The sequence below is a fragment of the Blennius ocellaris genome, assembly GCF_963422515.1.
Source record: "Blennius ocellaris genome assembly, chromosome: 7".
Lineage (NCBI taxonomy): Eukaryota > Metazoa > Chordata > Actinopteri > Blenniiformes > Blenniidae > Blennius > Blennius ocellaris.
In genome coordinates, this window is record NC_137656.1 from 15,564,553 (window position 1) to 15,579,560 (window position 15,008).

The 15,008-nt window shown below is 42.2% G+C and overlaps 2 protein-coding genes across 8 annotated transcripts; one reads left to right on the plus strand and one right to left on the minus strand.

Annotated features, from left to right (window-relative positions):
- Positions 1-3,208: 3,208 nt before the first annotated feature.
- On the minus strand, positions 3,209-11,212 carry ewsr1b (EWS RNA-binding protein 1b). Of its 7 annotated transcripts, none has more exons than XM_080499786.1 (15): positions 11,147-11,212; positions 10,674-10,710; positions 10,187-10,238; positions 9,761-9,905; positions 9,418-9,613; positions 9,069-9,328; positions 8,801-8,963; positions 5,686-5,720; positions 5,085-5,114; positions 4,868-4,983; positions 4,660-4,789; positions 4,436-4,546; positions 4,145-4,271; positions 3,708-4,064; positions 3,209-3,588 (listed from the first exon to the last, which is right to left on the minus strand). In XM_080499786.1, exons 1-15 carry the CDS (start codon positions 11,160-11,162, stop codon positions 3,552-3,554), a joined length of 1,812 nt encoding a protein of 603 aa, XP_080355912.1. In that variant the 5' UTR covers positions 11,163-11,212; the 3' UTR covers positions 3,209-3,551. The 7 variants fall into 7 exon arrangements, with proteins under 7 accessions (XP_080355912.1, XP_080355911.1, XP_080355910.1 ...); XM_080499785.1 differs by having other exon boundaries at positions 5,686-5,723; XM_080499784.1 differs by having other exon boundaries at positions 5,686-5,723; positions 9,418-9,616; positions 11,147-11,211.
- Positions 11,213-12,399: 1,187 nt separating this feature from the next.
- On the plus strand, positions 12,400-14,861 carry rhbdd3 (rhomboid domain containing 3; the record flags this gene model as incomplete). Its single annotated transcript, XM_080498879.1, has 5 exons — positions 12,400-12,562; positions 12,640-13,023; positions 13,465-13,591; positions 13,692-13,949; positions 14,059-14,861. 5 exons carry the CDS (start codon positions 12,400-12,402, stop codon positions 14,225-14,227), a joined length of 1,101 nt encoding a protein of 366 aa, XP_080355005.1. The 3' UTR covers positions 14,228-14,861.
- Between the last annotated feature and the right edge of the window lie 147 nt (positions 14,862-15,008).

Genomic DNA, 15,008 nt, shown 5'->3' on the forward strand with positions numbered 1-15,008 from the left:
GCCGCCTCTCTCCGAATATGTTTGACCTGCTGTGGAGCGACTCGGTGGCACATCCCATTATGAGGGATCAGCGCTCAGGAGTGGAGGGAAACTTAACCCCATGTTCACCGAAGTCACTTCACGCTGTCAAGAGAACAATTATCGCGACAGTGAGACGCCACGATACGACAAACGAAGTCGCATTCAAACGTCAAACGCTTTATTCAAAAGAAAAGCCAAGTTGATGATGAGGAATAAGTGTCTATGAGGTTTGGACAGCCGAGTGACCTCTCAATTCAAATTATAGGAATTGTTTGTACCAGAAGAGAACCTCTATGCAAATGAAAATAATAAAAAAAAAGGTTTAATTACCAAATCATGAAAAATACTGGTTGACTGACTGACCTTAGAATTGGGTGCCTTGAACACACACTCCACTGTAAAACATGATGTATACAGTGATCTGTTGTTATAAACACTGGTGGTGTGATTTTACTCGAAAAATCGTGTGACACAGCATTTGTGATTTTTTTTAAACTTCCTACCTCTTCTTCGAATGACATATTTGTTGCCTTAAATTTGTATATTAAACACACAACTATGATTTAAAAAACGGAAATGATTACCTCTGTCATATACTTACAATAAAACTAGTGGAGTATTATTATTATTTAGCCCATATATTCTATGAATAAACTCAATTTAACCCCACAGCAAACAACAGCTCATATCTAAAGTGATAGAGACTAAATTCTGTTTGACTTATTGTGTCCAGACCAATGGATGTTACTCTGTGTTTTAGTCATCCTGTGACAAAATGGCAGATTTCTTTGTTTCTCGATTGGGATCCAAATATAAACGGATTTCATAGTGTCTCAATTTTAAAGACTTTGTGTAACGTTCTTAGCAAAGAGCCCAAAGGCATAAAAGCCTTTAAAGCTGATATCTCAGTATCATGAGGCAGCTGCTTCACTCAGTGCAGGAACTTCCCCAAGGCCTGTATAAACTTAGCAATGATTAAAGGAGAAGATGAGCATGGAACACGGTTATGTTTGGTGTCCAACTGACATACTTGTGACTGGTAACATGATCACTGCTTTCCATGACATAAAACAAAGATTTTATATCAGTGACGTAGGATCTCCAAACCCAGTAACAATAGGGACTTAATGAGTGAAACCGTTGAGATCTATAGTAAAGAGATATGTTGTCTAGTCAAACAGGATGTTAGAGAGCCACACAAAGCAGCCAATTCAAGAGCACATGATCTACTGTGTCCGAGATGGGAAATCAAGCTTGGTTTTTTTTGTGACATAGTGACGGAGATGAGACCTGCTGTTATGCAGACAAACCATGGTGACTTCAGAAGACAGAAGAAACAAATTAAATAAGATAACTATATGAAGCACCTCAAAATGTGTCAAATGTTCAATCAATCACAGTCACGATGGTACTGATTCGTCTTGAAGAGGCACAGATCATTACACACTAATAGTCTAGTATCTGGACATCAGAGCAGAATCCTCAATGTTTAAGCAAAACTTTTAAGGCACTTTTAAACCATGAGCAAGATTTGAACTGCAAAATTTGAAGCATGTGTTTGGGAGTTATGACAAATCTGGAGTGGTCTTTCATTATGTAGGCCTTCACTCACGAGACTAATCGAAGGAACAAACACTTTCATTTTAGTCGAGATTTTTAACTTTCAGTGGGAGGTGGATGAACTTATTTACTTTAAATTTAAAATAAACAGTGATGTGGCGCTGTCCTCGGTTGGAACGGCTCAAGTTATCTTGTCGAGTGCTTGTTTGAACTTAAGAGAAGTTGGAGGGAAGAGGCAGGACTTGTTTTCATTTGAAAAAAGGGGCTGTGTCCGTTTAAGAAGGAAAGAAAAAAAGAAAGGGAGGGAGGGAGAGAGAGAGAGAGAGAAAGAAGCCAGAGAAGGCGGGGGTTGATGAGATCATTCTCTGGGCCTGGATGAATCAGCTTTTCTGTCAGCAACCAGAGACAGATTTCAGTATTCAGGATGATCCACATGAGCAACTGTGGCCGCAGCAAATGAGAAATGAGAAGTTCTTCAAGACTCGAGTCGTGTTTGGGCTTCCCCCAGAAGGACAACTCAGGACGGTCTCAAATTCAAATCATGTACGCACAGATGTGAATCGTGGCTCCGGCGCGGAACGAGTACACAAGTCTTCTAATAGAAAGCTGTGCAAACAGCAACTTATCAGCCTTTTAGATCGGGAGCTTAGAAACTAGAAGGAGCAGCAGATCGTCTTCCGAGGAAACAGTCTAAGGGTTATAACTGAGGGTGCTTTGTAAGAAATGTATATCCAAAGTTTTTTTTGAGACTTGGGCAAAAGAAACAAGAGGCAAAAAAAGTAATCGTTTGGTGGAAATAGACCGTCCAAATGCTGAAAACAACTGGTCGTACAGGAGGGGAAAGGCAAGTCTTATAGAGCACATGTTGGACATATGTGAGAAAGTTGCCATCGAATGACATCTGTGATTAATAACTGCTTGGTCGCCTCATGGATCTCAACATTCAAAGTAAAGCCGATCTGCACAAAAAAATAAGGGAAAATTGGCATTAAAGCGTTTATTCTGAAGCCCTTCCACTGGCTCTCTATATCAGTTTAAACAAGCTCAGTTTTGCCATTTAGAATTGCTTCGTGGATTATATAAATACATGATATGGAGAATTAATAAAGTCCTGTACTCTCTGCTCCGGATCAATGAGTTCAAGTCATTCTCATATTAAGGAAAAAGTACCTCAAACTTCAGAACTGACACCACGAGAGAAGGCGAGAGAAGTAAAAGGCAAGTGTGTTTAAGCCTTTCAGCACTCCAGTAAAAAAAAAAACAAACGCAGAGAATTTTTTTTCTCCAAAATACAAGTTATACTGCTGTGTCTGATTCAATCACCCCATGCCCTACAATTCAGGAGAAACTGGAATTCAATTTTCCTGAAAGTAAAAACATTTGGCTTCAGGGGCGTCAACCGTCTCCCGAGCAACAAATTCCCAGCTGACCAAGTCGTGAGAATGTGCTACAAGATCTACACTGTAGCGCCAACTGACGTTCTGCATTGAAACATTTTGTAAAAACTGGTCCTACAGAGAAAAACAGTGACTCAGAAATGTAAAGAAATTGTATTAATACCCTTGTTGGGGCCTTTCTATATTCGGATTTCTTTTTGCAACTGCAACACCCACAACTCCAACACATCTCCACAAATCAGTAAAATTTTAATTTTCATTGTTATCATCGTACAATTGTCAATTGGGGAAAAGAGAGACAATTTAGGTAAATGGAAAAAAAAGAAGCATTTTACAATACAACATCAGACCTATTCTCAAAATTCTTTAAAAAAAAAGCAAGGACAAACATGCACAATACAAGATTCAGCATAAACATGGGGAACCTAAAAATACAAAAACAGAAACATGAGTAATGTAACTGCGCAGGTTGTATGAAAGCAGTTGTGTAACCACCAATATATGGAATCATAAATTAAAAAAAATCTTCTAAAAATCAAATTCCACAACAGGAAACGATCAAGAAGTTGTTCTTCAGTAGGGTCGGTCTCTGCGCTCCTGGCGATGGTCCCTGAAGGCGAAAAAAAAAAAGACGCGTTGAGAATCGAACTGTCATTTCGGGGTCTCCCCTGAAACTTGATCGTTTTAATGAGCAGGAATGAAAAATGCATTAAGTACATTTGTTCTCACCTCATGTCCATTTTGCCACCTGGTGGGCCCATTCCTCTGCCTCCTCTGCCCCCCATTCGGTCCATTGGTGGTCCGCCGCGGCCAGCCCCACGGAAGCCGCCGCGATCCATGCCGCCGCGGCCCCTGAATCCACCGCGGTCACCTCCCCAGCCGCCGCGGAAACCTCCAGGGCCCCCGGGACCGCCGGCGCCTGCCGGCCCGCCACGATCCATGCCTCTGCCGCCGCGCATTCCCATTCCACCTCTACCTCTGTCCCCTCCAAAAGGTGGAGGGGGGCCACCGCCTAAGCCTTCCGGCTTGGGGGCTTTGCACTGATTACACTCCATCCTCCAGGCGAAGTTCTGGTTGCCGCAACCCCTGAAAACGCAAGAAGTCCCAAGTTGAAAGCATCTATTTTCCCCCAAACTCGGCGTCCGAGAACACCTTGAGGTACATACGGATTAGGGCACTCCCAGTCGCCTGCTCTCTGCTGCATGTTTCCTCCTGTGGGTCCACCCCTGCCCATTCCACGGGGGCCACCGCGAGGGACAAATCCACCGCGCTCTCCTCCACGGCCCATCATACCTGACGATACAGGGAAATACAAAACTTGTCAATCACGTGGTTGAAGCCGGATTCCCTGCTGAAGTACACCAGATAACAGCTTCAATATATCTGTAAACTTCATTCGCAAATCGATCTTTACAAAACCCAAAAAAAAGAAAAGAGTTCTCAGGCTCAAGCTTTACCTCCACGTCCCATCATGCCATCTCGCATCGGCATGCCTCCTCTCATTCCCCCCATCATGGGCTTGCGGCGTGCCATGGACACCTTCAGCCTCCGGCCCTGGAATTCTTTCCCTGCGATGACAAATATGAAGAGTTGAAAACACGACATAACCGTTCGCTAATTAAAGCAGCTGTACGAATTTGAAAAAGGTGCTTTAGGCTTTATGTTCACGCCGAGAACCAACCATCAAAGTGCTCCACAGCCGCTTTGGCACAGATGGGCTCCTCATAGGACAGAGTGGCGTCTCCTTTTGGCTTCCCTGAGTCCTTGTCCGTGTATATGTTGATGGCCGGCTGTCCCAGCCGACGGTTGATCTTCAGTGATAAAAGGCTACGTTACAACATTGTACTTTGGCGTACAAAATGCAATTTCCACGACAAAGCTCTTCTTACCCTGATCGGCCCAACATGCTTGAAGAACTCGGCCATCTCCTCCAGGTTGGCCTTCTCGGTCAGTCCGGTGATGTAAATGGTGCTGTTCTCAGAGTCATCCTGCTCTTCGGGGCGTCCTGCAAGTCGTCAACACAAAACACCAGTCAAGACAAATTAAAATAAATCTATCCGGCGGACACAAGCTCTTCTTGAGAGAAGCGAAAAGTTCCCCACTCACCCATTTCACGCTCGCCGTCGTTCATTGGTCCTGTTGTCCATCGATTGAGGGAGAGGGGAAACAAAGCAAAGGCAAGTCAGTGCATCGAACTCAAGGTCAGTAGGCAACACCTGAGGAATACTACAAACGATAATCCAGACACTCTTTTTATAGACACATCGGTCATATTGGGAAGTCGAAAATGGCACCATAGGGTACACAATTCCCTGGAGCAATATTTGATTTGAAAATAGAAAAAAAACCTCAGACCCTTTGGTATATAATTGTGTCATTTGAAAAGCCTCTCAGACCAGTAAGAAATCCTCAGAAAAAAACCCTTTGAATTCCACTCGGACTTCTTAAAGCAACGATAAACACATTAAAGCAGAAATTTGTCATTAACCTCTCAAACCATAAGCAGTGACTGAATTATACCAAGTAACCCAAAGCAAATGGTCTCAGGCATCGAACAAAAAATCCCCAATATTTTCAGATGTGCTCATGTAAGATAAATTTTGCATACCACAAATGTAATACACTTCAATACTCAAAAGGATATATATTTTTCAAAGAAGTTTTAAGGCTTTGAAAGGACTAACCAGTGTAATTCTCAATAACTTACCACCAGGCTTACTGAAGCCACCTCTGTCTCCAGCGCTGCTATGGGGGAATAAATGCAGATATGAAGGCGATTTCCCTTTTACAGCCACTTCCACGGCTCGATCAAAGTGGCTTGATTGAGGGAGTAATCAAAACATTCTAACTATTCGGACAGCAACTTGGAACAACTCCCCAAAAATTAGAAATAAAACAGTTTTAACTCAAGGAATGAAAAGTGTTCAACTATGTGTCGTTCCTTAGCGAGTTCAATACAGTTGGTGACAGTTTTCAGAAGTAGATACATTTTAAATAAAAGAAAAGAAAACAAACAACAAACAAACCCCCCCCAAAAAACAAAACACTGCTAACATTTTTTCCACTGCTCGTTTAAAATGTGAAAAAACCCAGCTATTTGAAAACAGGTTAAAAATCAGATTTCAGATGCACTGATGGCACAGAGCCGTAGCAGGAACGCCTTGATTACATTGGGAAGGTTACAAGTGGAGTCGCATTCGAGATTAATCGTACAAATGGTTACAATGCATCTGAAATTTCACATAAGCATCAGGAGACAATATTCATTTTTTTTGTGTGGTAAAAACAAAACAAAAATACAGTTTTATACATTTCTTTAAAACAAATCAATACCAAAAAGGTTTACAAGTGTTTTACCAAAATAATGCTGAATGGTAAAGAATTCATGTTTCCGTGTACCCATCATGCTAATAAAAACCACCATCCTCAGTTCTTGGAAAAAAGGAAGACTTGGAATCTTTGTTTAAGCTTCCTCCTGTTGCTTAAGCTGGCCGCTCTGCACTGAGTACAGAAACGTTTTAGAGAATAGATGGTTTAAAATGGCTCTCACTGTTACCTGTACGGTATAAATGTGACAAAGCATGTTAAAAAAGTGCTCAAACGAAAGTGATCAAACATTTGTATTCCAAACCACAAAAAACAATTCAAACATTTCAGTAATGACATAATGCCCCCCCCAAACACCCTCCAGATCAAACACATACCTGTGCAAAGCTAAAATTTACCTGAAAACGTCTCTGCTGAGGTTGAGATAATACTTTCGACTTAAGGTTTTAGTCCCGATTCACCACTATTTGCTACGACTGCAGAGTTGCTCACTTGGTTATAATAGTTTGGTTATGCTGCACCAGATTCTCCAAAACTGGTATGCAGAATTCTGTCCTTTGTTAAAAAGGCGTGTATATATATATATATATATATATGAAGCCTGCAGAGATTACTGTTGCAAAAGACCTGACGTGGCATTTCTGACCCATGAACAGATCGCTTGGAGCGAGAAGCCTTTTTGCAAAACTAAACATCTGTCCCTTCAATGACAACCATTGGAAATGAATCATGCGGATCAACCGTTGCATTTACTCGCTCTTTGACGTTTAAAGGCAAAAACAAATGTCAATGACAACCCCTGATCATCATAAAGTTGTTTTTGTGTGCGTGTGTGTGTCTTTTCAATTCCTTCTGAGGAGTGTTGAGCTGGTCAATGAGATTTGGAACCCAGTTAAACCAATTCCAAAGAAATTCAACCTATACGCACATGAACAAAACTGCTGCCATGCTCAAAGGAACCCTGAACAAGATTTTTCAATCAATAAACCAAAGTAAATGCATTAAGGAAAAGCTCAAGAAGCTGGAGTCAAGAATTGATTATCATGGAGGATAAACATGTAGAAAAACCCAACCAAATATAAATAAGTAAATAAAAGTCTCAAAGTTTTGATGGCAAATCAATATAGGACTTAATTTAGTAAAGAAATTATTTGTTTTTTTGTTTGTTTGTTTTTTATGAGACCATTCCATGTGATTTTGAGAAATATTGGAGGAAAAAAAACAAACCCCACTAATATGAATCGTCAGTAAGTCTCCAATGCCAACACAACTAGAGTTGTCTATCGTCCATCAGCCTTTCAAGAGACGGCAACACCACAAAATGTTGCTGGTAAATGAAAAATATGTGAATATCCAAGTTAGATTGTAAACAACGTTGTTGTCATTCTGGCTGTGCCATTCAAAATGTTTGTTAATATTGATCAGTTCTTGTGTGGATAGATAAAAGTGACCAGAAAAAGACCCATTGACGAAACTCCAAAATTTTGGAGCACAGTTGTCAAATAATTTCAGACCAATGTTGGAGCTCCAACCGAAAAAAACACGACAGAAACCCAAGAGTGATTATTTCACCGAGGTTTTGCCAGTGACAAATGTTGCAAGCTTTGTTTTTATAGTATGCACCCTCAAACCAAGCAAATGCAGAGAAGTACTTTAGTGCGAGCTCTGCAGAAACCAACCTTACTGCGAGAACGCCACTGAAATGGTAAGTGGAAAAGATATTGACCCATTGTACTACACATAGACATGAGAAATCGATGTACCGCATGAGGCCAATGATAATTTATCAAAATACCAATGTGGTGCTTTATGCTCTTACAAGAAACATTAAGTTTTTTGTAAAACCCGCAGCATGAAAAAGCTTCATATTCTAATTGCAAGTTTGTCAATTATCCCTGTGACACCCTAAAGACAATAATCCACCGCAGTGAGGGAAACTGACCTGATCGACTGACAGTGACACAGCATCTGACCATTAAAGACAATCTGCTGAATGTTTTGATATTGCAAAGATGAGGCGATTTTAAAGCACAATTCTTTTACAAATTCTGACAAAAGTATAAAATCTGCAGCTTCTCAACTGTCTAAACTTTTTGATTTTCAATTATCCATAATGGTGGGGCTCTTGATACGAGCTGTTCCAACTTAAATGCTTATGCACAGGTCTGATTAAAAAAACATGGCCAAATAAACATTTTACTTACCTTTGGCCACAAGAGGCAGGATTGAGAGAGACTCGATAAGAATGCCTCCTGCTCGGATTTGTTTTGAAATATAGTACACCAAAACGGATGTTTGTATGTGACAAGTGATGGCTGCTACAAACATCAGGATATTTTTGTGGCAAAAGAGAATTGGCTTAATAACCACTGATACGTTACAGCAAATGATGAGAACCATTTCTGATTGGACCTGTCTCAGTCCTGCCCCAAACGGCAACAGCACCTGCAAGTTAAAAGTAATTGTGAAAGTGGGTGTTAAAGAAAGACACTTACCCCATGCCGCCACGCCCCATGCCTCCGCGTCCACGGTGCATCATCCCGCCTCGGTCAAAGCCATCCCTGCCAGGACCTCTGCTGTCCCCTGCCCCTGGGTACCTTGACGGCTCAGAGCCAGGGTAACTAGAACCTCCACCCTGGCTGTCCTGTCTGTAGTTACCTGGAAGAGCCGGGAGACGCTCGTTCACTAGTTTGTTTAAAGAAACAGGAAACTCAACTGAGCACTGAAGTCTGAGGCAGAATTACGATACAAAGTTGAGCTCACTGTAATGACTAGACTGGTTGTAGCTGGGTGGTCCACCTTGCTGGTTGTACTGACTGGACTGAGGCTGGCCATACGAGCCAGTGGTCTGAGGAGGGTACGCGGGAGGCGCCTGCTGTTGCTGTTGGCTCTGCTGCTGGTAGCCCGGCTGCTGGCTGTAGCCCGCCTGCTGTCCCTGGTAGCCCGCCTGCTGCTGACCATATGCTGCCGGTTGGGGGTAATTATTTTGGTTGTAACTTGCTGGCTGGCTGTTGGCATTGTAACTAAAGGGGCAAAGACAGGCAGAGTATAAATAAGACCAATCATCGCAATGAATGTCCCGTTTCATCTCGATAAACCTCTGTGTACAAACCTCTGAGGTGCGGTGGGAGCAGCCTGCTGACCATAGCCAGGGTAGGCAGACTGGGCAGTATATCCTGGCTGGGAGCCGTAAGACTGGGAGGCAGCCGGAGCGGCAGCAGCAGGAGTACTGTCGTAACCACTGGCGCCATAACCTTGGGCTGACTGGGAGTAGCTATGAGTGGAAGACTGTGCCGCAGGATAGCCAGCTGCTGGAGAAGTGGAAAAAAAACAAAACATTTGATTAAGTCTGAACATCTCAAGCACACCTGCATTAATGTACAGATGATCAACAGGCAAGAGAAAGTTAAAGAAGCATGCTCAACAACACTGGCAACCGTTTTTAAACCACTGACCTGATGCCTGCTGGCCATAAGAAGATCCATACTGCTGCTGCTGCTGTTGTGTGTAGCCCCCAGCTGCAGGTGTGGTCTGAGAGTAACTGCTCTCAGCTGCAGCAGGCTGGGCATATGATCCATAATTCTGCTGGCCATAGCTTTGCTGAAGGAGAAGAACATAATTCAATTAAACCATGCTTTGTAACAGAAACGGAAACAGCGACGAGCTGACTTGTTTTCACTGAACTTCAGTTACAAGGCACTTAACATCCCCAGGACAACTCAATTAACATAATCTCCTTAAATCACAGTTTTCTAAGAAGCGATTTTCACTTACAATGGAAAATGTCACATAAGTAAAAAAATTTTTTTAAAAAAAGAACAGTAAAACAGTCCATGGTAATCCCCAACAAATGATAAATTATAAATTCTGTTCACCTTTACCTGTGCCGACTGTCCATAGCTCTGTGACGGCTGGGCAGCATAGGAGGCATACCTGGAACAGAAATCATTTCACAATCAGAAAATGTACAATCCCTTGAAAACATGCACTCAATGTTTAATTGAGATTTAACACTAAAGTCAAATGATAGAGCTTCTTAAATGTCTATATGCTTTAGAATGTTTGTTTTTTTGAATGAAGTTGAAGTCCAGACATGAATAAAGTTCCTTCACACTGGCATTTATACATTAGCCTAATTTCATAGAAAATATACACATTTGCAAGACAACAGAAAGTACATATCAACATGATGTACGTTTGAGTGCAGGCTGGTATGTGTTTATTATGATTTATGACCATGTCAGAACAGAGGATATTCAGCTCTGCTCTGTTATTCAAACACGACTTGATCTAACGAGGTCATTAACTCGTTCGCTGCAGGCAGACTTCTGCACACATCTCCGGTGGTAGCAAAGTGGAGAATCTTACCCTTGCTGAGCGCCACTCTGGCTGTAGGAGCTGTAATCTGTTGAAGGAGTCAGAAAGTGGGAGTTAAAAGTTGGAACAATGAAGGCGCGCCAGCACGTTCCTCGGGCCCGTCTTTAGGTCGCCATGCAACGCCGCGACCTCGAAAACCTTTCTTTCAGCTTACATACCGCTGAGAGCCAAATTTCGACATGGTACAACCTCACACAGTAGCAAATAACATCGGTATGCAGCTGGTAGACGTAAAATGGACCGAGCACGAAGAACCAGGCGGAATAAAAAAAACCGAAATTAACGGAGGAGCAGGCCTTGTGCCCGGCGCTAGCTTAGCTTAACGATCAACAATATTTCATCGGTTTCTCAAAGGCGAACTGGGCGTAACGCATCAATGGCGCATTTAAATATACAATAGCTAAACCATACAACGGAATATATTTAATAATCAGCGTATAATCAATAATCCCGAGGCCACTCACCCGAAGCTGACGCCATTTTAGCCTGCCTGAAAAGACGACTGGACGACAAGAGTGCGAAACGGCGCGCTCTTCTCCCGGGTATAGTCAGGAAGTCTCGCGATAAAGTCCTGGAAGCTGTATGAACGGGAGGACTGGAGTCACATGACTTGAGTCTACTTGCAAGGTCCCGGATGTGTGGCACAAAACATTGAACCAGAAAACTCAATAGTGAATGAAAGAATGAAACTGAAACGTGAGAATGAATTAGAGAGGTGAATTTTTCAATTGATTGAAATACATTCAAACCGATAGATTCAATTTCAAATTAGACCATTCAGATTCTGATTCACATAATTCAAATTCACTTGTGGCACAATATGGAGCCCGTGAATTTCACCATTTTAGAATAAAATAACTGGACATGTGACAATTAACCAAAGCTTTGATTTAAAATTTGACTGTAAATTGTATATTTTTTGTTTTATGTCTTAAAACCATACATTTGACAAGTGGCATAAGATTAATAACTCCCTCCTTTTGACAGAATTCTGTCGAATTGTCTGCTCAACCTCCCTGTTTATTATTCTCCATCAAAATGGAGAGAAAATTATGCTGTGGTGTTTGAATTAAAATGATAAAAAGATAGAGTACCTCTATGTTTTTTAAAGAAGAGTGCAAGCATGATCAAAAAAGACAAAAATACAAATTCACCTGGCAGCGTTTGTTTATTCAACAAGGCAACAACTTGTAGATTGCGACTCAAGGTCAGTGAAGAAACATGAGTCTCTATCAGAAACAATTAACATCACAGTAAGCTTACTGTTAAATAGTATTTCTCTCGAAAAAAAACGATGTATGGGAGACATACAGATTGTTAACTTTAAAGGTGTCCACACGGGGGCGCTGGTATGTAACGAGACGTTGGGATTTAAACGCGTAGAAGAAAACTTGCGGAAGTTCTTCTTCCTGTTAGTAATGTTTACATTTACAAGCTGGGTTTTATAGCAAGAATTAACCTTTAAAGACTTTTTAAGAATGTGACAATTACAGTAAGTCGTTTACATCGTGTACCTTAATGATACGTATTAATTTAGTGGATTAAAGCGTGTCTTTGTTATAATGCACTTGAGCTCCCAGTCTCATTCATTGGACTGAAACAGTGTTCTGTGTTTTATATCAGTAAACACTGTTATTGATGTGACCACCAACGGGTGTTTATTTACCGGAATGCTGTAGAAGGACCCGTGAGTAGTGAAGTCCCGCTGGTCATAAAGATGCAGGCTCGTCTGTTGTCAGTGTGGTGTTGGTTTGGATCCGATCGCCCTGGATTCTGTCTGGGAACATCATTCCTGATATCACTTATACTGCTGATGTATTCTGGGAGCGTCCAGGGAAGTCTCAGCTTAGGGCCAGGGGGAGACTTCCCAAGGTTCAAAGGTAATCTCTCAAAGTTTTTCCAAGCATGTTATTTCTGTCAGTTGCTAAAATAAATCTACTTTTTCTCTCCTTCTCAGATTTATTTCTCTATGCTCTTAGTCATGATGATTCCCTCTCTCTGCTGGTCAGTGTGGCCCTCTTGCTGCTGTTTGGACCCTGTCAAGAGCGTCGCTGGGGGACAGTAGCCTTCCTGGCACTGTCCCTCCTAACAGTAGCTGCCCTGCCATGTCTTTACACACTCGTCCTCTTTGTGGGCAGTGGTGAGGCCAGCAGGATCTGTGGTTACTCTGCGGTCAAGCTGGCCCTGTTCACTGCACAGTGTCGACAGGTGACACAGAAGAGGCTCTTAAGGTGTCTGCCAGTCTGGTTTCTCCCCTGGCTTCTTCTGCTGATTGGCCTGCTGCTGCTTCCTGGGACTCCTGCCCTCTTCCACTTCTGTGCCATCTGCATTGGACATAACTGTATCTTTTTCTATTATTTTTATATATTGTGTGTGTGTATATATATATAAACACAACCCACTTAGCCATGGGGCTGAAAGACCTTTGATATGGTCCTTGTCAATCAAAGTGAACAATCAAAACCCAGAGGTTTTGATTGTTCACTCTATAATATGACTCAATCTCCAAATCAATTCTTATTTCTATTAATTTCCACCACACAATGCTAAACAGGAGCAGAGATTTCACAAACGTCAGCCACGAGTACATTAGAGGGCTCATGCCATTCACTTTCTTATATCTCAGCCCTTGTTATTGCATAAAGTAAAATGACAAAAACTGAACTGGGTACATACAAGTTATTTTGAATACTTTTAACATCTTGCCCGATATTATTCACCCTGGAATAAAAGATTGCTGTCATCACAAATTGTTTATGATGATACTTAATGATCCCTGCAGATCGTCAGCCCTTTATTGGGATGCTACAGGAATTTGAAGAGGGAAGAGTCTTCGATCTCATTCCTGACTGGGTGTATATTTCTACTTCAGCCAAGTTCAGATTGCCCACCTACGCTACCTCACAAAGGTGGAATTCATGTCATAACATCTATTCAATGGTTACATACATTGCCTGAATGCATAAACTGTGGCAGATTAATAATTTTTGACTTCATTTGTTGTCATAGATCTCAATCATGTGCTTCAACACTGCTGGCAGAGCAGGCAGCGACTTCCACAATAAGCCATGACCGCTCTGCACTGAACAAACAGTCATGGATTGAACCTGTGCCTGCCTGGTTAATGGAAGCATCTCCTGCATTGTCAGAAGCAGATGTGCTGGAGGAGGAGATGCTTAGGGCAGGAATACTTGCCTCATTACAAGGTATCCCCGATGACCCTGATGCTAAAGTGGAGGTGCCCAAATCATCAGTTTCCTCTCTGCGGTTAGTGAAAGTTATTTGTGAAAGAGTTGTATGTAATTCTCAAAATGTAATCTGTGTCTTCGAAGCAGTATTCTTCAGTTCACTAAAAAGAGTAATACCTTCCCCTTAGACTGCAGCAGCTGGAGAAGATGGGCTTCCCCACGGAGAAAGCTGTTGTGGCTCTTGCAGCATCCAAGCAGCTGGACGGCGCCATCTCACTGCTTATTGATGACAGCGTTGGAGAGCAGGCCGTGGTGGTGTCAAAGGGAAAGAGCCACATCCCACCGTTAAGCACTTGAACGTGCCCACAGTCGCGGCCTGAGGCTCATGGGATTGTGTTTCTGCAGTGAGCTGGATACACGCTATGCTTGGGTTTTGCTGAGCTTCGGTATTTTCCCTGTGGGTTATTAAGTACTTTGATCACCTGTGCTGTTCTTTTCCAGTTTTGTTTTGGGCACATTTCTGTACATTTACATTGGAGGGTGGATAGGCGTTATTAACTGTAAAGGGTGTGTGTAACTGAATGTGTATCGCTTGATTACATATGAAAACATCCAAGTACAAGTGCAGTACGTAGTGCTCTGACCTCACAGGGAGAGTGCTACGTACTGCATCAAGTTCTGGTTCAGATTTAGATTTGGGAGCTTTTCTGTGTGGAATTTGCACTTCTTTATTTGTATGTTTGGTGAAAACCATGCATTTGCGGATAAATGGGGGTACTAATTTGTCTGTAGACATGATTGTGAGTGAGTGGGGTTGCCCTGTTTTTGACTAGTGATTAGTTCAGGGTACACATTGCTCACCGACTTCACCAATAATTAGCCGAGATCGGCACGGGTGCCCCACAGCTTTGAGTTGGATAAAGCAGAATAGCAGGTGGGTGGATGAAAACAGGTGGCATGAGGGTTACCCAGTATTGTGGTGAACGAGTGTCCTGTTAAAAGGGAAGAGAATGGAAAATTGTGTGTTTCTACTTTTTTTCCACAACCGTGAAGATAATTTTGAGAGCTTGTTGATGTATGTTGTCATGGAAGTGTCTGAAGAGTTCTGCTGCGACGCAAAATGAAAACAGTCCACATG

Excerpts from the sequence above, each read along its gene's own strand:
- ewsr1b (XM_080499781.1), bottom strand. Across the intron at positions 9,329-9,417 it reads GCTCCCACCGCACCTCAGAG|TTACAATGCCAACAGCCAGC; the intron begins GTTTGTACACAG and ends TTGCCCCTTTAG. Across the intron at positions 5,724-8,800 it reads ATGGGGCGTGGCGGCATGGG|CAGCGCTGGAGACAGAGGTG; the intron begins GTAAGTGTCTTT and ends ATTCCCCCATAG.